Below are 27585 nucleotides of genomic sequence, written 5' to 3' on the forward strand. Positions count from 1 at the left end.
AATAAGGAATTTTCATCTGCTTAAACAATTAAAAAGACGTGTGCACAATATGTTTCCGTTACATACATTCAACATGATGGTTTATTCTGTATCTGATCGCAAAGGAAAAAAAAAAACGCACAGAAAGAAAAACATTTCCAAATTAGTTCACTCTCAGTCTTAACAGGTGAATTTTACAGAAAAAAGAAAACTTTGTAGTCAAAAGAACTACTCATACTGATTAATTTTGCAGGTTCATATTTTTTATAAAAAATATTAGGTTGAAAAATAATTCGCGAGCGTTTTTAAATAATTTCATTCAAGCATTACATGCAAGACTATACAATACTTCAATGCATGAACACATTACACCCAAAACATTTATTATGATACTTTATTTCATGTAATACCTAGGTATATAGTATGCATTGTTGTAAACGAAATTGCAAGAAATTAAATGCGAAAAGCAGATGGTGTCGAAAATGCTCGATTTTGTCCACTTGACATTCCATTTAATGAGCTGAAAATGAAAGCAATAATTAAAGACATATGAAAATCAAACACGCCATCTATTAGAGCAAAAAATTATCTACCAAATGACATGAAATAATTTGCGAAAGCGTTTCATTTATGAATATATTTTTTTAACTTGAAAAAACGCTCACGAATTATTCTTCAACCCAATATGTGCTAATAAATGAAACGTAGAACTTGGTGCAGAAAGAGCTCTTTCCGAGCGGCTATCCGAACGTTTTAGTTTTTACGTTTGCCGCTAGAAAGAGTACTGTGGCGTAAGAGTTGCCAAACAAACCGCCAAAGCCAGCGCATTGAATGTAAATAAACATGGCCAGTGCATATGGAGAAACAGAGGCGGAGCCTGTTTTGACTTTGTGTTCTGAACAGTGTCGAGTAGCACCATATCAATTCGAACCTACTCTGAACAAACCTTAAACAGTTACTTTTGACACAGATCTGACAAGTTCCAGTGATGAGGACAGTTCCACGAGCGAGAGTAGCGGAACTGTGAGTGATACTGATAGCGCCCAGGCCTGTTGTGAGTCGGTCATACCTCCAGTGGAAGAATGGTAAGCCAAAGTCATGACAACAAATATGGTATGCATTATTTCACGTGCAATTTTAATCTAACAATCATGATCCACTTACAAGAGTCTGAACAGACACACTCTAAAATGAGTCAGCTCTAGAGTCTTGGCAGTCATCATCAGGGGTGGGCTGAATCACGACTTCCTCTACAGAAGTAGGCACTGTGTCATCAGCAGCACTTTCCTCTAAAAGCTGAAGAAATAAAATTATATATTAAAACAACATGGTTTATGAGATTTATATTTAATATGGCAATGTCAAAGTACTGTGTTAAGATTAATTTTATTATTATGAATTACGGGAATATGTTATGGAGCTTATATTTGATTTTTTACAAGTCTACACTTTAAAAAAAATACATAACATGTACTTGATTACTTCAACATGTTCAATACAGTCTTATTTCAATTTATCTTGAAATGTTAAATTTGAAAAATGGTATTCTTCAAACTTTTCCATTCGTAAAAATGATACTAAAACATCTACAGAATGATCTACCAGCTTTTAAACTTGGAATATACTCTATTTGGGATAGATTTGTCCACTGTCCAGACGAGGAAATCAAGGTTTCACTGACTTTCAGGTGCCACAAATGCAAAACACGCTCATGAATGTGAAATGTGTATGTCTAGTTACATTCTTCAAAAACTTGTACTTTTTAAATTATTATATTATACCAGTTATTGTTTATTGCTTTATACTGCACACATACCTTTAAGTTTGTTCTTTTCGTGATGGCAAGGGATGGCTTCAGAGGGGTGGAACCTGTACGCTGCAGGCTGAGATCAGTCCTCAGCTCTACACGAGGAAAGATGATGGGGACGACCCTGTCTACTGCCGATGGTTTTTTTCAGTCTTAACCTGCCTGGCTTGAAATCCACGGAATCCAAAACAGTGGGATCCAACACAAAACATGAGCGTTCAAAGTGATCTTGACAAAGCTTTGCATGGTGTGAAGGAGTCCAATTCTTCTTATTGACCATCCGCACCCATTGTCGCCACCTTGCCGGTTCCTTCTCCTTGCATGGAAACGAAAAAAAGCTTTTGCCCGATGCCGAACCGTTTTTACAAACATAAGCAACGCAGTAAACCATGTTATCATAAAACAAACATAAAGTAGCAATATCAAGACAAAGTGTGTAATCCGAAAAAAGCACCGATAGATTTACATAAAATACCAGCACAAAAAGGAACAAAATGGCCGGTGTGCAACGAAGCGTGTTTGGCAACTATTACGACATAGTTGTAAAACGTCACGGAAACAACCGAACGACCGAGTTCGAGGACCCGCATATTTTTTTTTCATTTTTTACTCAAAAACTGAAGTGTTTAAAAATATGGCAACCACACAGGAATTATACCTAACTAAAGTACAGTTTCTAAGGCAATTATTAAATTTGCTGAAAATTCACCTTTAAACCGGGAAAAACAAACAAACATAATACTTTATTGTCAATATTAAATCATGGAACAACTTTGGATTCACTGAACAGTGGGAATGGTAAGAGGAATTTAAAAACAGCACAAGTTTATTATTGTCTGTGTATTATATATAATATGTGCTCTAATGTAAAAGGCAATGAAAACGAAATATATTTGATATTAAACAGGCTATTTTCTTACTCTAACGTGTCCTGGACCCCTGGTGACTGAGAAGCAAGTCCGACGACTTAACAGGTTTTGATTGGTGTGGTTTGAATTTCGCGCAAAGTTAGCCGTCCCTAAGCTAGCAGTGTCAGGCTAGAGAGAAGGCACTAGTCATCACTGTCCACTACCAACTCTTTGGCTAATCTTACCAACAAATAGTGGGATTGACCGTCAAATTATAACGTCTCCACGGTTGAAAGGGTAAGCATGTTTGGTGTTACGGGGACTCGAACTCGCGACTCTTCAATTACGAGTCGAGTGCCTGAACCACCTGGCCATGCTGGGGGTATCAGGTTTTGATACCCGTACTGAGCAAAATGTAGATATTCCATTGTCTGGGTTTGGATTTAACAAAAAACACCTCTCCTTTGTTCACTATACACAATTTGTCAGGTTTTGTACCATTACAAGAAAAAAAAATTTTGCCTCAATTTCACTGAAACATTTTATTTCACACACACACACACACACGCACGCACGAAATTTATTTAAAACATTTTCTAAGCCTAGTTGATGCAAATGGTTGGATTTTATCTTTTTTTTCGGCGACAATTCTCCAAATATCAAAAAAAAATACTTTCGAAAAAAAAAAAAAAACATCTCGATAATAAACTACAAACCTCATTAGACATTTCAGAACTTTTGACCCCACCCAGCAATAATCCAGGGTTCGATTTCTCGCGGTGGTTACGGCAGATAACCCAAGGTGGCTTTGCTCCAAGACGCACAAACCAGGGCGTTTATTCTTGGCTTCTAAGCTTTTATTTCAACGGTTTTTCCATGTCCGGGTAAGCAATAATTGTTACGATTAGCATTTTAAGTTTACTTTGTTTTATAGGTACAATCCAGCAGATGTACAGTTACGACAGAAAATGTTCGTACGCCTGCGTCCCGGGTGGTTTTTTGCTCATAACTTAAAAGATATAACGATTAGGCTAATAGAAGTATATTATATTATAAATATTATACTACCACACATCTACATATGTTTTATGTAAATTAAACGACAACTAAACTGTTTATAAACAAATAACCAAAAATAGGAGGAGCAGAAAGTGTTCGTACAGTTCAGAACGTGTGAAAAAACTAATATTCCCGTAAAGATTTTGTGTAGTTTGGCAAATAAATAAACTACATTACACCATTCCAGAACTAGACACTGGGTTCATAATTATTGGAATTTAGCCAACAAAAAATGTACTTCTGGCAATTTAGCGCCGTCTCCGTCATTATCTGCTTGGTCATCATGGCGAACAGGAAACAACTGTCCAGTGATTTAAAAAACCGAATTATTGTAAAATACAAGTCTCGTGTGTTTCTTTCCGGTATTGCTACACAACTTGATGTGCCGAAATCTACTGTTCAAAGCATAATTGCCAAGTTTAAGCTTACAGGATCAACTGCTAACCTCCCTCGTTCCGGACGCCCCACCAAAATTCCAGGAAGGTTCTCAGAGAAGTCAGTAGGAACCCTCGTTTAACATGTAATGACATACAGAAACTGGTAAGAGAAACTGGGGTTGAAGTAAGCACCTCTACGGTTACGAACATGTTACGCTCTTCTGGGTTCAAAGCATGCCGTCCTCGTAGAACTCCATATTTAAAGCCTGTTCATTTAGAAGCACGATTGAGGTATGCAAGAAAGCATGTAGATAAACCCTTCACCTATTGGAAGAGTATTCTTTGGTCAGATGAGACTAAAATCGAGCTTTTCGGCCACAATGATGTTCGCTATATTTTCCGTAAAAAGGGGGAACGAAATCTTCCAAAGTACAGTGAAACACGGAGGTGGCTCAATCATGCTATGGGGTTCCTCCAGCTCTTCTGGTGTAGGCAGCCTTCACCGCATCAACAGAATCAAACGAGTTGAAGACCAGGGTTCATCAGCGTCATCCGAAAAACTTGCAAGAGTGAGTTGGAGGCCTTCTATAAAAAAGAATGGAAGAAAATACCAGTCGAGTACTGTCAAACTATCATGGAGGGCTATGAGGAGAGATTGCGCCAAGTAATTCACCTGAAAGGCTACACAACTGACCATTAAAGTAGACGCACGAACACTTTCTGCCCCTCCTATGTTTGGTTATTTGTTTATAAACAGTTTATTTATCGTTCAAGTTACATAAAAATTTACGTAGATGTGTGTTAGTATGATATTTATAATATATTATACTTTCATTAGCTAATCGTGATAAGTTTATAAGTTATGAGGAAAATCCTACTCACGACGCAGGGGTACGAACACTTTCTGTCGTAACTGTAGTTTAACACTGAATGAAGGGCTTTTGGGCTAAATAAATGTTCTTTACCCATATAACTGGATATTTGTGATAGAAACCTAAGAAGGGAACAGATGTGCAAGCGAGTATAAGGTTTCTGGCATTATCCATTATTACTACTCCATTTCCGCATATCACCTCTCCCTCCAAGGGGGAGCAGAAAGTTTTCGGATTTACAGTGCTTAAATCCAGAGCTTAGACAGTTGACTGTGTAGCTTTGTGCTGATAATTCATCAGAATCATTTCCTGTTTGTTTGTTTTTTCTAGATAAAGTCTCTGGAGATTATATGGGCTACACGTCTGACCCCTGACCTCGACTTACATAAATTAAACAGAATCCCTTCAATTCTAAAAATAAATCAAAGTACGACTTACTGCTGTTTATGAATTTTTAACGACACCATGTGACGATGAGAGCGAATTAGCTGGCGGGTCTTTGTAAATATCACGTGACTGTTACGTTGCTAGAATTCAGCGATCTTTTTTTAACCCAAATGATCAAGAATCATTTAATCAAAATTTTTAATCTCTACAAAGTGCGGGGTTGAAGGAGGGCTGTTTAGTCTTCGAGCACCCCTGGGGGTTAATATTTCTAAGGAAATATTAATCTTATTCCTACACACCTGCCAGAATTGTGTGTATAACGTTAGTCACTAAATATTACTATACAACCTTGTTGTCATCATTAAATATTGGACTAAACAATGTATTTTCCTTTCATAAAAATGTTAGACAAGGCTTACCTTAATTCATGATGACGAGAAACCCACTTGAAGAGAAGTGTATTCTGAAGACGGCTGGTATGGTATTAAAACTTCAATAAAAATGAAGTACAGAACAACATTCCGCCTTTCTTAATTCATGTTCCGGTTAACAAAGGGTTTGCAAATACTTTGTTCATTTTTATTAACGAATAGTAGAACTGAGATAAAATCCGCAAATTACAAGAGTAGACTTTAAATAGTGACGTAAAACATTATAGGTATGATGTTTGATAACTTTTAGTAGCACCGTTAACACTAGATTTTTATAGGAATTTGAAAAACATACACAATCGATGTGATAAATTACTTCTAGGGAATAATTTAGAATAAGCCGCTGTTCTAAACACAGAGACATAAAATCCAGCACGTTTAAACAATGACAAGTCTTTATACCTATATTAGTATAATAAAATAAATAAAATTATATATTCAAACATCTAACACCGCCCTCTACGTTCCGACACTCAGTTGCACAACCCCTTTCAAACATGTGGTCCGCTTCCGGTCAGTTACCTCTTTCTTTGTGAATCTGACGATGACCGAAGAAGGTCGAAACGTTGTTCGCTCTTCTATGTAAAATATTTTCCCAACTCAAACGAGCCGTTTTTGCATATATATTTCTCTACAAGTGGGTTTTCTCGACATCACTGAAGCCTAACTACCGTGTTTCTCCGATAATAAGACCTACCCATAAAATAAGACCTAGTGTGATTTTTGGGGATAGTTTTAATATAAGCCCTACCCTTAAAATAAGCCCTAGTTAAGAGTGGCAGGAAGAGGAAAGAAATAAAAAATAATAATTTATTAATTAGTTTAATAGTTAGTTAATTAGTTTGTTTAAGTATTAATCAGTTAGTTTAATAGTTTAATAATAGTTTTACTTTGTAACTTCATTTTTTTAATATATCAAAATAAGACATCCCCCGAAAATAAGCCCTAGTGTCATATTTTGGAGTGAAAATTAATATAAACCCTGTCTTATTTTCGGAGAAACACGGTACTTGAAGTTGGACTTTCCAACTCGGGTAATACTGAACAGATTTTAATGTTAAGTATTAAAGATAGCTAACCACCTCTAGTGACAAAAAGGGTTTTCCTCATTGAATCTTTATTTAATAAAACATTTTCAAATTTATTAAGACATATTGCAAAAAGTTTTCATTTGTCACTATTTATAACTATTATTTTCTACTTTACTTGTGAATAACATAAAATTATTCACAGAAAACTTTTATTACATATATTTAAAAATATTTTTTAATAGTGATGTAATAACGTTTTTTATTCATATTATATATATAAAAACGGCTGGTATGGATAGAGACAGTTCTTTGTAGAGGAGCTAACAACGTTTCGGTCATCGTCAGGTTCACAAAGAAATAAAGCGTTACTGACCGACAGCTGACAACATGTTTGAAGGCAGTTGTGTAATTGAGTGCAGGAATGTAGAAATGTTGGATACATTTATTGTACCTATATTAAAGGCGAGCATGTTTGATGTGACGGGGATGCGAACCCGCGATCCGAAGATTACGACACGCACGCCTTAACCCAATGGCCATGCCGGGCATAAAATCAAACATACTGTTAGACGAGAATTAAACATACTGTCAGACGAAAATTAAACATATTGTTAGACGAAAATTAAACACACTGTTAGATGAAAATTAAACATACTGTAAGACAATAATTAAATATACTGTAAGACAATAATTAAATATACTGTTAGACAAAAGTTAAACACAATGTTAGAAGAAAATTAAACATACTGTAAGATAAAAATTAAACACACTGTTAGATAAAACTCAAACATACTATTAGACGAAAATTAAACATACCGTTACACAAAATTTAAACATACTGCTAGATAAAAATTAAACATACGGTCAGACGAAAATTAAACAAACAGTAAAACAATATTAAACATACTGTCAGACAAATATTAAACACAATGTTAGACGAAAATTAAACATATTGTTAGATAAATATTAAACATACAATTAGAGGAAACTAAACATACTGTTAGACGAAAATTAAACACACTGTTACATGAAAGTTAAAAACACTATTAGACGAACAGAAAACAAACTTTAAGAGAATAATTAAATACACTGTTACACAAAAATTAAACACAATGTTAGAAGAAAATTAAAAACAGTGTAAGATAAAAATTAAACATACGATACATAAAAATTAAAAACACAGTGTACGATAAAAATTAAACACTGTTAGACGAACATAAAACATACTGTTAGACAAAAATTAAACACACTGTCAGATAAAAATCAAACATACTGTTAGACGAAAAATAAAACTGTTGGACGAAAATTAAACATGCTGTTAGACAAAAATAAAACAATGTTAGATAAAAATCAAACACTGTTAGACGAAAATAAAACATACTGTAAGAGAATAATTAAACAAACTGTAAGATAAAAATTAAACATACTGTTAGATAGAAATTAAACATACTGTAAGACAATAATTAAACATACTGATAGACAAATATTAAACAAAATGTTAGACGAAAACTAAACATAGTGTTAAATCAAAAGTAAACACACTGTTAGAGGAATCCAAACATACTGTTAGACGAAAATTAAACACAATGTTAGAAGAAAATTAAAAACAGTGTAAGATAAAAATTAAACATACGATAGATAAAAATTAAACACTGTTAAACGAAAATTAAACATACTGTTAGACACAAATTAAACATACTATTAAACCAAACTAAAACATACTCTTACACAGAAATTAAACACACTGTCAGACAAAAATCAAACATACTGTTAGACAAAAATTGAACACACTGTTAGACGAAAATTGAACACATTGTTAGATAAAAATTAAACAATGTTAGATAAAAATTAAACACTGTTAGACAAAAATTAAACATACTATTAGACCAAACTAAAACATACTCTTACACAGAAATTAAACACACTGTCAGGTAAAAATCAAACATACTGTTAGACGAAAAATAAAACTGTTGGACGAAAATTAAACATGCTGTTAGACAAAAATAAAACAATGTTAGATACAAATCAAACACTGTTAGACGAAAATAAAACATACTGTAAGAGAATAATTAAACAAACTGTAAGATAAAAATTAAACATACTGTTAGATAGAAATTAAACATACTGTAAGACAATAATTAAACATACTGTAAGACAATAATTAAACATACTGATAGACAAATATTAAACAAAATGTTAGACGAAAACTAAACATAGTGTTAAATCAAAAGTAAACACACTGTTAGAGGAATCCAAACATACTGTTAGACGAAAATTAAACACAATGTTAGAAGAAAATTAAAAACAGTGTAAGATAAAAATTAAACATACGATAGATAAAAATTAAACACTGTTAAACGAAAATTAAACATACTGTTAGACACAAATTAAACATACTATTAAACCAAACTAAAACATACTCTTACACAGAAATTAAACACACTGTCAGACAAAAATCAAACATACTGTTAGACGAAAATTGAACACACTGTCAGACAAAAATCAAACATACTGTTAGACGAAAATTGAACACACTGTTAGCTAAAAATTGAACAATGTTAGATAAAAATCAAACACTGTTAGACGAAAATAAAACATACTGTAAGAGAATAATTAAACATACTGTAAGACAAAAATTAAACATACATTAAATAAAAATTAAACATACTGTTAGATAGAAATTAAACATACTGTAAGACAAAAATTAAACATACTGTTAGATAGAAATTAAACATACTGTAAGACAATAATTAAACATACTGATAGACAAATATTAAACAAAATGTTAGACGAAAACTAAACACAGTGTTAAATCAAAAGTAAACACACTGTTAGAGGAATCCAAACATACTGTTAGACGAAAATTAAAAACAGTGTAAGAACAAAATTAAACATACTGTTAAACGAAAATGAAAGGCTGTTAGATAAAAATCAAACATACTCTTACACAAAAATTAAACACATTGTTGGAATAAAATTAAACATAATCAAAGATAAAAAATTAAACACACTGTTAAATAAACATTAAAAATACTCTGAGATGAAAATTAAACATACTGTTAGACGAAAATAAAAGACACTTAGATAAAAAGCAAACATACTGTTAGACGAAAATTAAACACAATGTCAGACGAAAATTAAACACACTTAGACAAAAATTAAAAATATTGTTAGATAAAAATCAAACATACTATTAGACGTAAATTAAACATACTGTTAGACAAATATTAAACGGAATGTTAGACGAAAATTAAACATACTCTTAGATAATTATTAAACACACTGTTAGATAAAAATCAAACTTGGTTTGTTTTTTGAATTTCGCACAAAGCTACTCGAGGGCTATCTGTACTAGCCGTCCCTAATTTAGCAGTGTATGACTATAGGGAAGGCAGCTAGTCATCACCACCCACCGCCAACTCTTGGGCTACTCTTTTACCAACGAATAGTGGGATTGACCATCACATTATAACGCATCCACGGCTGAAAAGGCGAGTATGTTTGATGCAAAGGGGATGCAAACCCACGACCCGAAGATTACGAGACGCACACCTTAACCCACATGGCCATGACGGGCATAAAATAAAACATCCTGTTAGATCAAAATTAAACATACTATAAGACAATAATTAAACATACCATTAGAAAAAAATTAAATATACTGTAAGACAATAATTAAACATACTATTAGACGAAAATTAAACACATTTATATAAACATTAAACATACCGTAAGACATATATTACAAACAATGTTAGACGAAAATTAAACATACTGTTAAATAACAATTAAACATACTGTTAGAGAAAACTAAACATACTATTAGACAAAAATTAAACATACTCTTACATAAAAATTAAACACACAATTAGATAAAAAAACAAACATACTATTAAACGAAAATTAAACTTACTTTACATAAAAATTAAATACACTGTTAGACGAAAATTAAACTTACTTTACATAAAAATTAAACACACTGTTAGAACGAACGTGAAACATACTGTAATACAATAATTAAATATACTGTTAGACAAAAATTAAACACAATGTTAGAAGAAAGTTAAATATACTGTAAGAGAAAATTAAACATACTGTTAAACAAAAATTAAACACACTGTAAGACAACAATTAAATATACTATTAAACAAAAATTAAACATACTGTTAGACGAACATTAAAGATACTGTAAGATAAAAATTAAACATACTGTTACGTAAATATTAGACATTCTGTTATACAAAAATTAAACATACTGTTAGATAAAAATGATTTGTTTTTAATAAACCATCATTTTATTGTAGTACTAGTTATAATTTTTCTCCTTTTCTTACGATTTCAACTATGTGAAATATGTTACTAGGTGGTGCAAAGCTGTTTTCCAGGGGATAGAAGAGGATTCCTATTCTGATCTTACCAGCAGCATCCTTACTGCATAATATCTTATTGGTTCCACATGTATTGCTGTTTGTAGCTACATCATGCGGTATTTCATTTTCCAACAGCTTCATTCCTTTCCAATTTCGAATAAGACATTCCTTTGTTGCCACTACTTGATGTGACTTCTCTCACTGGCAGATACTTGAGACAAGGAACACAGCTGGACTTTTGACTGTTTTATGCCATTTGTCCTTCAGTCTTCTCGTGCAACTCACACGAGGACATTGTATTCTATACATGCCAGTTAAAACTACATTCAATGAGGGTTAAAAAGCAAGGACTACATAAGGATTTCTGTCAATGTATCGGTCAGTGATTCTTATTGATTTGCATGAATTGAGTAGTAGATACGATTGGTGACTATCCTGTGACCATCAGATTGCAAACCTTCGTTGTTAATGTTTTTACCATTATCCCAAGGCATTTAAATCCCTAGATTCATAATTTGTTTTCTGGCATATCAGGCAAAAGCATCCATTATTCAGCACATCGTGTTGTGTTGCCTTTCATGTACATATTGGTAGATCAGATTTATGTGGATAACTTTGAGGAGGTACCTGGATGATTTGTTACGTGGAGTTGTTGGACTACAGTGGTAGTCTGGGCGTCTGGATCAGTAAGTGATTCGAAGCCAAAGCCAGCGAGAATGGACATCTTAGTGTCTGAAAGTTTAATCTAGAAAGGATATGGTGTCTTATAATTAAAAAAACCTTTCCAAGACAGTAAACATTTCAGTGATGTTACAGTATTTTACAATGTTATGACGCAAAGAAAGATCTTCTGTTATAAGTTTATGATATACGCTGTTCCAGTAGACATCTTTCTGGGTCGTGTTTTTAATTTTTAAATTATTTAGAACTTTAGTTCTTTTTCCTGTCCACCTTACCGAGGCACAAGAATGATAAAGCTGCTATTCTTACAGTAGTCTCATGTTGATCAATCTCAATTATAGTTTGTACCTAGCCATCTACGTTTTCCCGTCCTCTTGGTAAAGTGTCTTCTACACTGATGACCCATTAGTTTAAGTGTTTGCGTGCGTAACATTGTCTTGTACAGATTGCACATCTAAGATAAAGTTGATGACACACACACACACAAATATATATGATAATCCAAAATTATATTTCCTACTTCGAAACTTAATAATTAGATAACTCAAGAAATACAATCATACAATTTCTGACATCGTGTAGCCTAACACAGTTTTTATTATCGTTTTTTTCACTCCCTAAAATGGCAATTATGCAAGAAAAATTATCAATACATCGTTTGGCCTACAGAGACTGTGATACAGTTATTACACAAAAAAAGTGGTATGTAAGGGACATCTTTTATCGTACACCTTCAGCAAACGGCACGAAGCTAAAGATCAGGATAAAGGGCGCCATTATCACTGTAATCGTGACCTAACGAGAATTACTAATGATGCACAAGAAGTCTACTAAACTGTTAATAAAAACTGTATAGGTTGGGCTACAAGACGTTGAAACTGTATTGCTTCAGTTATATAACTATCAAATTTTAAAATAATAAGGATAATACGGACCCACCCTGTATTTTACGTTCTGTAAGGTTTGCAAGTGAAGGCATATGGGATATTTCGTCCAAAACTAGCCAAAAAATCCTAAAACAAATCGTTCCGAGACAACCATTATTTAAAAAATCATTTCGATCATCATGATAAATTGGTTGCATTTATTTTTTTATGATATGTACATCACCCAAAATTTATTCATTAAAAAGGTATTAAAATCTCGATTTACGATGTACGTTTACATTGAAAGGTGTATTTTCTGCACTTGCTAGTTCCTCATAAATATTGGTAGTTTTATACTTGCATTATAAAAAGTTATCACTACCTAGTAAACTGTTGTTGATTTCATAAAATTTATTAATATTTTCACAATAGTATAAAGCTGTAAGATACTTCTAGTAGAAAAGTGTTTTAAACAAAAAATCTATAAATATTACTTCATACGTTGTTTTGTTGTTCCGAGTTACATTTACTTATCACGTGGCCTTATAATTGAAACGGCAGTACCATAATATAGAATAACAGTAATTCTGTTGAAGAGTAAAGCATAAATTTAAAGGCTTAACACCTTTGTTGGCCCAGGGTCTTGAAGGACTTTTGATTTAAATGAAAATAAAATAGATGTAAATTTAGATTCTCTCTCATATCCTAATGGATTTTTGCGGAATACATTATTAAATTAATAATGTTGTAATTGCACTGTATTGTAGGATTAAACAGTTTTAGTAGAAGAAAACAAACTTATTAGAAAAACAAATTAATCTTTATTAGAAAAATACCGTTGTGAAGTGGCAGTTCCTTGACGTGAAATCAACAGACACTTACAGAAGAAAAATTACTGGAATTTGTTTATTTCATTCATAAGATCTCAAATAATGTAAGTTGTGAATATTTGTAATTTAATTATTCAAATACTTAATTATTTTTGGTTGCTTTATTGGCGATTGAAAAGGACATAAAATTCCTTTAGTTAATTAGTTTGTAGACTTTGTATGAAACACCAGAGGCTGTGAAAATAAAAATAATTTAGAAAAAACAGTTATTTCACCATTTTTAATAAAAGACAATTACTAGACGTGTAAACTTTAAATGTACTTTATGCTAGTACAAACCTCCATAACATTTGTTTTCTAAAATGTATACCAGTTATCGATGTAAAAACAACTTCTTTCAAATTTATTGGTGGGATTTTTTTTTATTATGTACAAAGCCACAAAAATAGTTTTCTGTACTCTGCCCACCACAGGTATCGAAATCCTGTTTTTAATAGTACAAGTCTGCAGACATATCGTGCCACTAGGGGGCTTACTGGTATGAACCACAGATTGATACAGTAATAATGGAAGATATATCTTGTAATTAAGCCTAAATGTCAAAAGTACTAATATAATTTGGTAAGGGGATTTATTTTATCGAGATGGTCACGAGTCGGACAACCAAGTTTACGTCAATCGCCAGAAATTCGCGCTAAGCCTACAAATGCAGACAGCTCTAGCCAATCTTCATTTTAAACCAATAGGAGTAAAAGGAAGACAGTAAGACCACAACAACCACCACTAACTCTTGAGCTACTATACAAATACTGATATGACTTTCATTCTTATAAGACCCTCCACAGCCCCAAGAGTGCGAAGCGCGTTTCTTTTACGGAAACGGGAAGCGAACCATGAGCCCTCGTATTCAGTTGGTGTTGACTGTTCCCACATAACCAATTAATATTCGCACAGTACCTAACATATCACTTGACCCTTACTGTGCGTATTGTGGTTATGTTTACATAAATAAACACGGTTTCAAGATCACACTTTAATCAAAATGGAGTTAAGACTCGCAGATTGAAACTCGTAAAAGACAGTGATATATTTACATTTTCTTACAAAATTCAGTTCATAACATTTAATGAATTTTTTTCTTAGAAAGAAACGCTACTAGAAGAATAACATAAAAGTACATTGTACTTTTAGTAAGGTCAAAAACACCTTACGGAGAGTTTCATAAGAAAGTATCCAGTGAGAAAATATACTAGTTTATTTTTTCCTTCATTCGATTTGACCCGACAATATGAAGATTAAAAACCTGGAAGAAGATTCACAGGAAGAGAGATTCTCCTAAGCACGCTAAGTGACGTCAGCAGGAGTACATGGTGTTGGGTCTTACATTACGACTTTCAAATTTAAACCCTTTTAATTTAGGAGTATCCACTAGAACCACCCGTCTACTACTAAAACCCAAACAATCATCCATTCGTTCACATGGTGAAACTACATTTAATGATTTCTCTCTCATTACCACAGGAACTCTATAGTAAAGAAACTCTACTTAAAGATAAACACCATAACGACTCATACACACACATAAGCAGTGTTATCCGTCCATCTACCGTTTTCTTAATAAGTAAACTAGCGATTATGTTATGACTTTAGTTAATAATCATCTTTGTAACATTATTTTCAGATTCATGAAGACGGAATAGATTATTCCGAAACGTTCGAACCTTGTAAATAGAATGTTTCGTGCTTTATCAATAGTTTTCATTTCCATCAAGTTCTAAGATTGTAATCTTTATCAATTTTAAGTTGCAGATCTAGAAATCAATGTACGTATAATATCCGTACCTTTACTGATGAGAAACCTGGTTTTCGGTGAATTTGCAATATCTGCATTTAATTATTTTTTTATTTACACGTCCTCTAACTTTAGAAAGATTAGGTATTTAATTATTGAAGGAATAACATTTAACGATGCCATGACCTCTATGGTAATTACTAAATAAATTGTTTGATAATTTTGCAAAATCATGCATCTGTGTAACCGGTAGTAGTAACAGTCAACAGTGGGGACCAACATCATACACTGAAGTCTTTAGGGTGGACGATAACGGTATTTGAACGGAAAAACCTTTACACTTTAAATAAATAGTATTTTAGAAATTAGTACACCTCCAATGGAAACTGTCTTACGAACAGATAGCCTTACTTTTATGAATCGACAATAAATCGTCTATTGATTTATATTAAGTCCCACCACAGCTGAAAAAAAAATCCTCGTGGAGTTTCATTAAAAAGTATTAAATGTGAAAAAAACTTTATAAACTGACATTCTTACAAACTGAAAAGAAAATACTTTAATTGTTAAACGAGGTGTTTTATACATTATAAATACTTTAAAGAAACATACTGCGTTAGGCTTAGTCAAACAGGTCCTCCAGTAGTATAATAAAAACTACTGTACCAAATATAAAAGAGCAAGGGAAATGTAAATAAGTGTACCTACACACACGTGTATAATAAACAGACATGCAAATATTACCTCTTTAAGTATAGAAACCTTCCAATATTTATAAATACAAACATCCGATAAATTTTATTCTTATAGAAAACTTCGGAGAGGATTTATTATTCATAAACTTACATTTTTGTCTCAAGACGTTACGGTTAACAAGTAACCAACGGTAAAACGGGAAGAATCAATACCAACGTATGATTTTTTTTTAATAGTTATTGTCATATAGAACTTTAACGTTATGATAGTATTTTGTTGGTTTTAAACCATATTCTGTTTTATGTTAAGATTTTATTACTTTTATTTGGTACGTCATTTTTTCAAGCAATATTGTTCTTTAGGACAAAAAACAGAATCAAGAATCGATTTCAATCTAAAATATTTTTAGATGGTTATATCAGAGAGAAATTTGTTTGTACTAACAACTCATTTCGAAATATTAACCAAGAACTTCGTGATAACGTTCCAGTAAGAAACAAAATATTTAATTTATACGAGTCTTGGGTGGATGTGCGTTCATAAAAATCCCTAATTAAGGGCAAATATATCATTACATAGATTTCTAAATATACGACTTACAAAAAGTATTATAATCAATATAACAGTTTGGCGTTTTCTTACACATCTACTCAATATCTGGCTACAACTACATCTGGCTGTTTTGATACAGCCTGTGCGTGTGTTGTCCTTTCTGGAACGTCCATTTCGACAATACTGCTCACCGTTTCTTACATCTGGAAGAAAGAGCTAGTTCCAATCGTAATTTAACAGCTTCGCTCAACTGTAGTGACCGTATAATAGCGAAAATAGTTTTGCCTTTAATGATTGGATTTCAATTTCACGAGATACTATTTATACTAGATTACCTCGTGCAGAGCGACGCATGAGCCAACAGCTAACATGTCCATAATTTTGAGCTGATACACCTTTTGACTCTCCTGGTTGTACAGTTCTTACCAGCATTTTAATTTTTTCTAACTTATGAAAATATTTACGAAGGACAGATCTATTTATACATAGCCATAATTAATACTATCTCTCTCTTCTGCTGAGTCAAACTTTAAAGTACAGTGTTCAGCTTAAACAAGCCTCAACAGATTTAGTTAAATGGTTCTATTTTCAAGTTTTGTGTGTTTTACGTTTCAAGAATATTTGAACATGGCTGATAACAATATCCGATTCACATTTTATCATAAACATCTTACTGTGGTACATTTTAGAATTTTATTTTATAAAATGTATTACTGCTTAAAAGGGGTTCGGAAATACAAAAGGTGGGAAACCCCTTGACTTGAAGGAAAAAGAGTTAATCAACGTTACTCACCTATTACTTTTGAACTAGTCTAATCAAACAGTGGGATTTGACTGGCACTCTTATAACGCACCCATAGTTCTAAAATCTGGAGTGCTATTTTGCGACAGCGGGATGCAAACCATGGACTCATATCCAAACTATGGTGGCTAACCATTTGGCCACTTCCGGCCCGATTGACAAACGTTTTAAGTGTAACACAAAAATATGGACATTGGCTGGAAAAATAAATACATTTTAAACAGTAGAGGTAAACATTTAAATATACTTTGTGAAAAACAAATGTTTAATTTCATTAACCACGTCTTAACTGAGACAAACTAAATCTGACATGTTTTTCTAGTGCCTGCAAAAAATGTTTGGAACGAGACACTGCTATCTAATACAATAGCAGTACTTCCTAAAAATAGTGTGCTGTAGACATTCTGATTGGTTACCGTACTTGTTTATCCTACTAATGTCACCAACGACTTCATACACGTCAGTGTTATCTCTGTTAATCAGTGTCGCCTCAAACAGTCCCTTGCTTGGATTTGTTTCAACAACAACTCGAATTTTTCGCGCCATTCCTGCAACAGAGTGTCCAACTAGTTTCGAATTAGGGGAAAGAAGGTGAATACTTTTGATCCGACTCAGAGTCAAGATGGCACACTTGTCTGTAAAGTCGGACAACATCTTATTAATTTCACTTACGACAGATTTCACTGCTGTTTGCACAAGGACACTACTAACAGCTAAAGGCACTTCTTCTTCGCACGTACAATAGTGTTCCGAGATACCCACGTCCTCACAAGTTCGGTTAAGAGAAATAAATCCAAAGAGAGAACGACCTTTACCTAAAACCACAGAACCGAGGGGCTTCTGTCTCACTGAATAATCTAAAATGTCAACTACTGTGGCATGAGCGTCAAATGGGGTTGTTAACCGCTTCAGGTTTTCATTCAAGTAATGGAGAATGTGGGGTTGTTCTTGTTTTAAGGCTTCTGGGAGTACCACAGAAAAGAAGGGTAATCTTTCTTCTATTCTTCCAACCAGAGTTTCTCTCATGGCGTCAAATCGATGACCGTGATCCGACATAAACAGAAAGACAGTTCTGTTCAAAAGCCCGCCGCCATATAAATCCTGGAGCAGCCTCAAGATGTCTTCATCAGCGGCGCCAACCTGACTCAGGTATTCGTGGCTTATTTCTACTAAAAAGGAAAACGCAAAGTGGGGAACATCTCTGTATTTAGTAATGAAATCTTTCAAGTATCTTATTTGAAGCATGTGCTTCGGCTCAGCTCCGAAACACATATTGGAACTGAGCCGATATAACGAAGATCCCTCCAATGCCAACCAAAACGGGCGAAAGTAGTGATCCGTGGGAGGGCGTTGGAAGCCTGTTGAAAGATAATTAAAAAGTGCATACTTTGGAAAATCTTCAGCGTATAAAGTCACATACCCGTCTTTTTTAAAGTCACTCCAAATCAACGGCCAATCATCGTAAAGATCGTACGATTTCAATTCTTTACCGTAAGCTTGCTTTCCTGTCAGCATGGCGACCAAATTAGGAAAGGTGTTGTCGCCAACCTTGTTCATGCCACGAAATACAAACCCCTTCATATTGCCCTGAAGATAACGATAAGTTTTTGGCAGTAGGCGTATGAAGCTTAGCCTAGACAGAGAATCTAACCCAAATATAACAACATTATAGTATATTTTCTTTCTGACGTCATTGTGAGCTTTAGATTTTGGCTTTTCAAAAAAACTGGTATTTCTAATATGTGCATGAATGTTTGAATACACCGAGATGCCGGCGAAATTCACACAAGAAACACGAACAAAGTCGTGGCGTATCGGAGCACCTTCTGGCGGAAGAATACTTTTCGGGCCAAATATGATTTGGTCGTCAGAACCATTTTGCCTCAGCACAGCTTCGTAAAAGCACGAGAGGGTTCTTAGTTTCGTACCCAACCAACCTTTTTCTGTTTCGTTGAAACGAAGGTTTCCTACTTCATCGATGTAAGTTAAGAATGGCTGACGATATTTACAACGAATCGGTTTGGATTCTGTTAGGTACCGCCAGATGGAGCTATCAAACGGGTGGATTCTTGGAATGTGACACGTCTGCTCTTTCTCAAACGGTTCCTCTTGTTCGAGATCGTAAGTGAAGTAAGGATGGTCGGAAATTTCAAAAGGGTGAGACGGCCACTGAAGAAAAGCAATGATTCCAACGAAACCACAGACGAAAATCCCTAAACAAATACGTCGTGGGTGCAACAGTCTTCTCATTTTCCAGGATGTGTACTAACCCCCTTACGGTCATTCAGAAATTAACTGAAAATAAACAAGATAATGTTATAAACTACCTATAACATAGGAAATTTATAGTTAACTCGCGACCATTCAATTGTACAAAAATGTTAATAACATGGATGTATTATTGATCAGGAAGTCAAATAAATAACCGATTACTGACACGTGATCACAGTCATTGAACAATTTACAAGAAATAAAGTCGGACTTTCCTCTTCAGATGTGACATGGTCATTTCTAATTCACCTTCAGAGAAGGAAAACACTGTAAACAAGAAGGAATCCTCAATAGCAGCGGCACTTGAAATTATTTTAGGCAGAATTATGATCAATTCCATAATTTTGCTAAAAGCAAAAAGTCTGTACTTGAAAAACTCGGAGCCGATATGCCGCGGCTAAAAGGACTTCCCCCATTTACGTTAAAAGAGTTTTAATTTCCTAAATATAACTATCGGTCCAGCCTCAAAGTCCACTTGAGTCAGAAAGTCTATACTAAAGAATTAAAAACACTTTCATCAGATTACACGAGGCGTCTCAAAGTTGTATTATAGAAAACAAACTTTTACAGTTCCTGTATAAAATTCACTACTTTTTTTAATTACTTAGAAGTGTCTGCCAGTATAGGAATTAAAGTTTTGGTTATAGCTTTGTAAAAAGGTCCTATACATCATTCAACGAACCTTGTTATCACAACTGTAATGGTGTGAACGCCCTCTACAAGGTAGCGAAGCAGACAATAAAATATACTTGTCATGTTATATTAGGCCTAAAGTATTTTTAACACTACATCCGTCACTTTTTATTGTAATCCCTTAGTAATTTAAGTAGAAGAAAGTGTGATAATAGTATTTTAATCAACAATGTTCGTTACATGTAAGATAACAGGTTTAGAATAGTGTTCAAATATATATAAAATATTGTAACCAGTTAAGAGTTCTAATTTGTGGGTCTTAACAAACGACTGAAAATAACTCAAGTACTTACTCAAAACCTGGTATCCTGTGCATCCCCAAGCACGATCGTGTCTGATAAGATGTAGAAACTGAAAACTAACTTGAACCACAATTAAAATCTTCGGACATGCGCAACTCAAACAAGACTACTTTTCTCACGGTTCATTGCATCATACCACTTTCAATTCCTACATTAGTTTTTTTAGTATTTCTTATTACTTGAGCCAAAATTTTTATAAAAATGAATGTTGGTGATAAGTTTTTCAATTCGAAAAAAAAAACATTTTAAGCAAACAAACTTGAAGACTTAAAACTCCAACAAAACGTTTCGTTCTAAAAAGGAACATCGTTTTTAACATGGTGGATCTTATTTTTTTTATACACGGTATTTAAGCATAAAAACTACAAAATTATTACGAAGATATGGTTTAGAAATATTATGTAAAATGTATAAACAGGAAACGCAGGGTGGAGCTAGCTTCTGGTCCAATCAGCACAAGGTCTTGTTAACTAATAAACACAAATGATCCCAAGATCTAAAATAATAACTGTAGTTATTTAACCAGGCTTAGACAAAGAAAACATGTCACAGCTAAGTTTAATTATTTTACTAGTTCATAATTATTGACTCGTAATCTGAAAGTCGCGGATTAGAATTCCCGTCGCATTAAACATACACGCCTTTTCAGCCGTGGAGGCGTTATAATGTGATGGTCAATCCCACTATTTGTTGGCGAAAGAGTAGCCCAAGAATTGGCGGTGGGTGGTGATGACTAGCTGCCTTCTCTCTAGTCTTACACTGCTAAATTAGGGACGGCTAGCGCAGATAGCCCTCGATAGCTTTGCGCGAAATACAAAAAAAAAAAAAAATATATATATATATATATATATCATTTCACCTACTAACTGTTAGCTTGTTTTACATTACTAAATAACTGAAACAGTATATGTATTTCAGAACGCCTGGTATGGGTATTAAAATTTTTTATTGAAGATGACCTAGAAAGTTTGAAACATTGTTCTCTCCTTATCAATAAAAGTGTTAATACCCATATCAGACGTTCTGAGATACATTTTTATTTCAAGCGAGTTTCTTGTCATCAAGAGAGACGATATATACCTGCTGACAAAAAACATTAAACAACACCAAGATCGTTTTCTAGACTGACCAGCGCACAGAATGATTGGTTTACTGGACTGTATCCTCCGTACTCTACAGCACCTACTCAACCTTTTGTACCTGAAAACGTTTCTGAAATCTAGGCATCATCAACACATGTTGAATTCAGTGTCAAAACTGAAAAACCACTATTATACATGAAGGGTATTAAAATCACAGTATCTGAGAATTGTTATATCCCAAATATAAAGTTTGAACTGCGATTTCATGTTGGATTTCGCTACTTGAGGGTTACGTGCACTACCGTCCATAATAAGTGACACCAGAGAAAATGTAGTTAGTCTACACCGCCAACTCATGGGCTACTATTTACTAACCAAAAACGGGATTGCTCGTTACATTATAGCGTCCACGAAGCTGAAAGAGCTAACATGTTTGTTGATGGGATTCGAAGACACAACCGCAGATTGCGAGATGTCTTAACCACCAGGACTTACATTGTTAAAATGTCACACACATCCTCAAACGATTTCTCACGTTATGAAACGGTAAAACAGTTTCAACTGACGCACCATTTTCGGTGTCTGTTTTTGAATTTCACGAGGGTTATCTGCGCTAGCCGTCCCTAATTTAGCAATGTAAAACTGGAGAGAGTGCAGGTAGTGATCACCACCCACCGCCAACTCTTGAGCTACTTTTTTTTACCAACGAATAGTGGGATTGATTGTCGCATTATAACGCCCCCACAACTGAAAGTGCAAGCATGTTTGGTGTGACGGTGATTCGAACCCACGACCCTCAGATTACGAGTCTAGCGTTCAAACCACCTGGTCATACTGGGCCACCCATTTTAGGTGTCCATCTGGTGTAGGATCTATTACAAATGTACTTTTTAGTGTATTTTGAAGAATAAGAAAATATTTCTCTTGCATTTTTTGTGTTTGTGATTGAGAACAACCCCTTGTCACGCGATCAACAGAAAATTGAGATAAAAACGGCTTCTATCTCCGAGTTCAAAACTCACGTCTGGTGTTTAAGAAGTCGGACAGTGTGAACAACTTTTCTCCAAGACAGATCAATAATCCGATAAGTAACTTCGGCAACATGTTAGGCTTAAAAAAAAAAAAAAACGAAAAATAATTCCATGTTTTGTTTTCACAAGCGAGAAAACTTTTCCAACATAAAGTATAACGAACATCATCTTATCAACTGTAGAATAAAAATATACTTGTAACTTACTGGACTGGTTCAAAGCCATACCATAACAACCCCATAATTTAAACTGTGGATGCAATATAAGAGTGACAGTCAATCCCTTACAGTGGAGATTAAATGACAGGGCGTTGTATAGTAGCTGCATTCCTTTTAGTAAGTAGCTGAAAGCTATGTACAGCAAAATTTGCTTTAGTAGCCTTGTCATAACACATAAAATAAAAATCTCCATTTACAAAGAGAGTGCTCCAAAGACGAATTCTTGAGCCACACGGAAATGTTGGATAAGTTCGTTTTATAAAGTTAAACCTTTGAGAGGTACTTTTTTTCTGAACTGATCATGACACTTCTTAATTCATCTGCAGCTTATAAAGATTAGTACGGGGTTTTCTTCGTTTATACACGGGTTAAAAATTTGAAATTCTGACAGATTTTCAAAACTTTAGTGAAAATAAGGCTAATTCCAGTCCATGTAATTGTAATAATTTATTTCTAAAATAACCTTCGTTACAAGCTACGATCACTTCGAAGAACTTTTCATCATAAACTCAACACTACTGTGGACCTAATACACTCATAACGTTTAAAATTTATGTTAATAATAATAAAAAACAAGACTAACCTATTGATAAATTTTTTAGCACCGAATATTTACTCGACCAATAATTACATCTTTCAAACACTGAATAATTCATTATCTTTTCAATAAATATTTCACTTACTCAATTACTCACTTCACTAATTCTCATATTCATAAATTTATTGATATCTAGACATTTGTCGAAGATGTAAACATCGCGAACTTTTAAAATATTTTAGACTTCATACTACTTGACCTTAAAGTCAGTACCTTCCATATAATATTTAGATTAAAAATATACATCAATGTTATTAAATTATCGACAACTCACACACGAAGAAACAAAAATCAAAACATGGTAATTATGTTTATTTATTTACTTATTTAAAAGAAACAAACGAAGAATTACTGGACCGATATCATATCGCCTTGGAAATGTAAAGTGATAACATCAATTATCAGGAGACAGATAAAAAAAATGTCAAAGTTAAACTGTTCCTACATCGAAGAATCACCGTCTACTAGCGTACTGTCCAACCTTCCACAACAATATTCAAATAACTTCTAGTGTTTCGTTGTTTTTTTACATATTCGAGTGGGAGACGAACGAGAGATGTTTTCTCTCCCCCTCGGTGTACATACACTTAGAATTAATCTATGGTTCATTTACTATATACAAAAATAGTACAACTATCTTATTCTAGTCTCTTCCAACTACGTAAATTCGAACCTTCGTGATAAACGGCTTCATACAACTTGAAGCTACTTCTAATAGTTACAACACCCTCTAACGGAGACAGTAACAGAAATAAAATTTAAGACATTCAGTGTAACACTGAAAATAAACAGATGGAAATGTTAAAGAAACAATCCAGTTCCATAATAACTGAACATTACAGTTCATGATGACGAGAAACCCACTTGAAGTAAAAATGTATATCAGAACGGCTGGTACGGGTAGTAAAACTTATTAAAATAAAGTAGATAACAACGTTTCGACCTTCTTAGGTCATCTTCAGGCTTTTTTTTTTTTGTGTGCGTGTTAACCTGAAGATGACCTAAGGTTGAAACGTTGTTCTCTGCTTTATTTTGGTGTAAGTGCTAATACCCGTACCAGCCGTCCTGATACATTTTTATCACTGGGAACAATTTAGATAAACTTAAAAAATACCCAACTGAATTTCCTGTTTTTTTTTAGAAAACATTGCTCTGTTTTGTTAAATCTTTACCCACAAAACTTCCATACCGAGATAAACTGTACACAATTAAAAAACAAACGAGATCACTACTAACACTTTTGTACTAAAGAACTACTGTTACATTGGGATACGAAGAAAACACGAGAAAAAAACAAAACAACTGGATCTCTAAAACGCGAGCTTTCATTTAAATAGTTTCTGGTACTATAGTGCAATACCTTCATTCCTCCTTGTTATAACAGGTTTCTTGAAATACCAATCCTAGTTTTTATTAAGATTTTGTTTAGCAATTTCTTTTCGCGATTCGTCCAACAACAACACTGACATATGCAGGAAGTGGCAGAAGAAAGTTTAATAAACCTTGAGGAGCTCTATTAAATTTCTATGTACAGTGTGTGTGTGTGTGTGGGGGGTAATCGCGCTTTATACAACCGACATATTTAGCACCTATACATGACAAATTCGAGGCGATTCAACAGAGCAATGCTGCCACAAACTTCTGTCAAAGGTACATGGCAATCCTTTCCAAGGAAAGATACTTGTGTAATGACGATACAAGGCTGAAGCACAAATGACAGAAGTTTATAACGTTCCCCGTGGAAGTCGAAATATTTGTACATCTCAGCATTTTAAACAGCAACAGACTTCAAGCCACAGGTCATTATAAATAATGCCCTCATGCGTAAGTTGCAGACTGTATACGAAACAGAACCAATTGACCTACACACACACAAAACGGTGTCAGGCTTGACATATGACTTAATATCGCTAGCCAAATATATGAAGGCCGAATATGGCTCATAAAGGTAAGTTCCATCATTCCAAACACTCCTTATGGTCAATGGCCATTTTAATGAGAAATATCACATAAAATAAAATAAAATATTACAAACACAGCAATCCCATCAGTCTGTCGAGAGCTCTTTACAACTGTGCTACAATGCTGAAATTCGAAGACGCTTGTTAGAAGAGACGTTTCACAAAAATAACTGTTGTGACTGCCGAGAAAAATGTGTGAAGAAAATTGGAGTGTTGAAATTAGTTTCAAACAGAAAACAACTGTTTGTAACTCGTTTTTTTAACAAACATAATCTTATTGTACAATACCATTTCCTGCCAAAAGAAACCTTACACGTTACAAGCAATCTCAGGTGAATCAAACAAAATGTATTTAATTATATTAGACCAGTGGTTCCAAACCTTTTTTATGCCCCGCACCCCTAAAATATTTTAATATGTTCTCGCACCCCTCAGAGTAATTATTTATTTAAGAATAAAGGTGAAGGTGACCAAAACAAATGTTATCTCGCACCCCTGGTTGGGAACCACTGTATTAGACCATTTCCTACCGACTCGTGCAACAATACATACACATGTTGAAATAAAGTTATCACAACAGGCTTTAGCACATTTATATGCAAAAACGGCTCGTTTGGGTTGAGAAAATATTTTACATAGAAGAGCGAACAACGTTTCGACCTTCTTCGGGTCGTCAGGTTCACAAAGAAAGAGGTAACTGACCGGAGGCTGACCACATGTTTGAAAGGGGTTGTGCAACTGGGTGTCGGAACGTAGAGGGCGGTGTTAGATGTTTGAATATATAATTTTATTTATTTCATTATATTAATATAGGTATAAAGGCGTTCCCTTATATTGGTTTATTTTGGGTTTAAGTTGTTGTATAAGTAAGGCTTCTTTAATTTTGCGTTTGTTTCTTTATTTAGTATTTGAGTGTTTTCTATGGTTATGTTGTGTTTATTTGACTTGCAGTGTTCGAAAACGTGTGAAGGTGACTTTTTAAGAGCGACAGAGACAAAAAGATCTGCCACAACAAAAAACTAGAAAAACTAAGATGCACACAACAGAAAAGACACCAACACAACAAACCGTTGACTAACCTCATAATTAACAGATCCGACCGACAATTAAACACAGACGAGATACAATTACTTAACAAAGGACTCAACTTCGCAATAGCACCTAGGTACATTCCAACCATAGAAATCAAAACATGTTTAGAAGATCTAGCCAGGAGACTTGTGATACTTTCTACAGAAAACAAAAACAACCAACAGAAAGAAGACAACTTAGATAATTTTATTGACATCCAACAACCAAACTTCCCAGGTAAAATTACAAATATATATTTTCCAGAAACACCTAAAAACAACATCTTAAACGATTTTTTCAAATAATTTTCTCACAAAACCATCAACATAATTTCACAAAACAGAAAACTAAAAAACAACCTTACAAAAAGAGACATTAATTCCATTAAAAACCTAAAACAAGACAAAAACACAAAATTCTAAAAGCAGATAAAGGAAACGCTATAGTCATAATGAACACGAATGAATACATCCAAAAAATGAACAACATCCTATCAGACACGAACAAATTTAAACCAATACACACAAATCCAACAGACACACGAGACACAACTGAACAAATTACTACTAGAGATGAAAAAAGCCAACACAATTTCACAAACACTTTATTCCTACCTACGTAAAACCGACTCGCGCACACCACAAATATACGGCATCCCCAAACATCATAAACCAGATTGTCCATTACGACCAATAATGTCCGCATATGAATCGTTTAATTACAATCTTGGAAAATACATAGCATGGGCATTCTCCAAATATGCAACATCAGCCAGCTCATTCATCAAAGACTCTTTTAATTTCAAGTCTAATCTAAATCATAAAGCTTAATCATAAAGCCCTAATGGCCAGTTTCGATGTTATATCCCTCTTTACAGAAGTTCCAATCACTGAAGCCTGCAAGATAGCCTTAGAACTCTATATCCAAGACCCTAACCCAACTACAGACATTCCCAGTAACCAATTAGCAACCCTCATA

General features: G+C 33.9%; 1 protein-coding gene across 6 annotated transcripts in view; it reads right to left on the bottom strand.

Moving 5' to 3' along the window:
* Positions 1 to 1088: 1088 nt before the first annotated feature.
* LOC143233746 (uncharacterized) overlaps positions 1089 to 27585 on the bottom strand; it is a 29179-nt gene continuing 2682 nt past the window's right edge. For 3 of the 6 annotated variants that reach the window (XM_076470337.1, XM_076470336.1, XM_076470339.1), the window contains exon 2: positions 13510 to 19675. In XM_076470337.1, the coding sequence (XP_076326452.1) occupies positions 17735 to 19630 (1896 nt within the window). In that variant the 5' untranslated portion in view covers positions 19631 to 19675 and the 3' untranslated portion in view covers positions 13510 to 17734. Of the gene's footprint in view, positions 1276 to 1795; positions 2103 to 13509; positions 19676 to 20637; positions 21259 to 27585 lie in introns of those variants that run through there. The other 3 variants (XR_013018296.1, XR_013018295.1, XM_076470338.1) reach the window with 2 other exon arrangements.

Source organism: Tachypleus tridentatus, chromosome 12 (assembly GCF_004210375.1).
Source record: "Tachypleus tridentatus isolate NWPU-2018 chromosome 12, ASM421037v1, whole genome shotgun sequence".
Taxonomy (NCBI): Eukaryota; Metazoa; Arthropoda; class Merostomata; order Xiphosura; family Limulidae; genus Tachypleus; species Tachypleus tridentatus.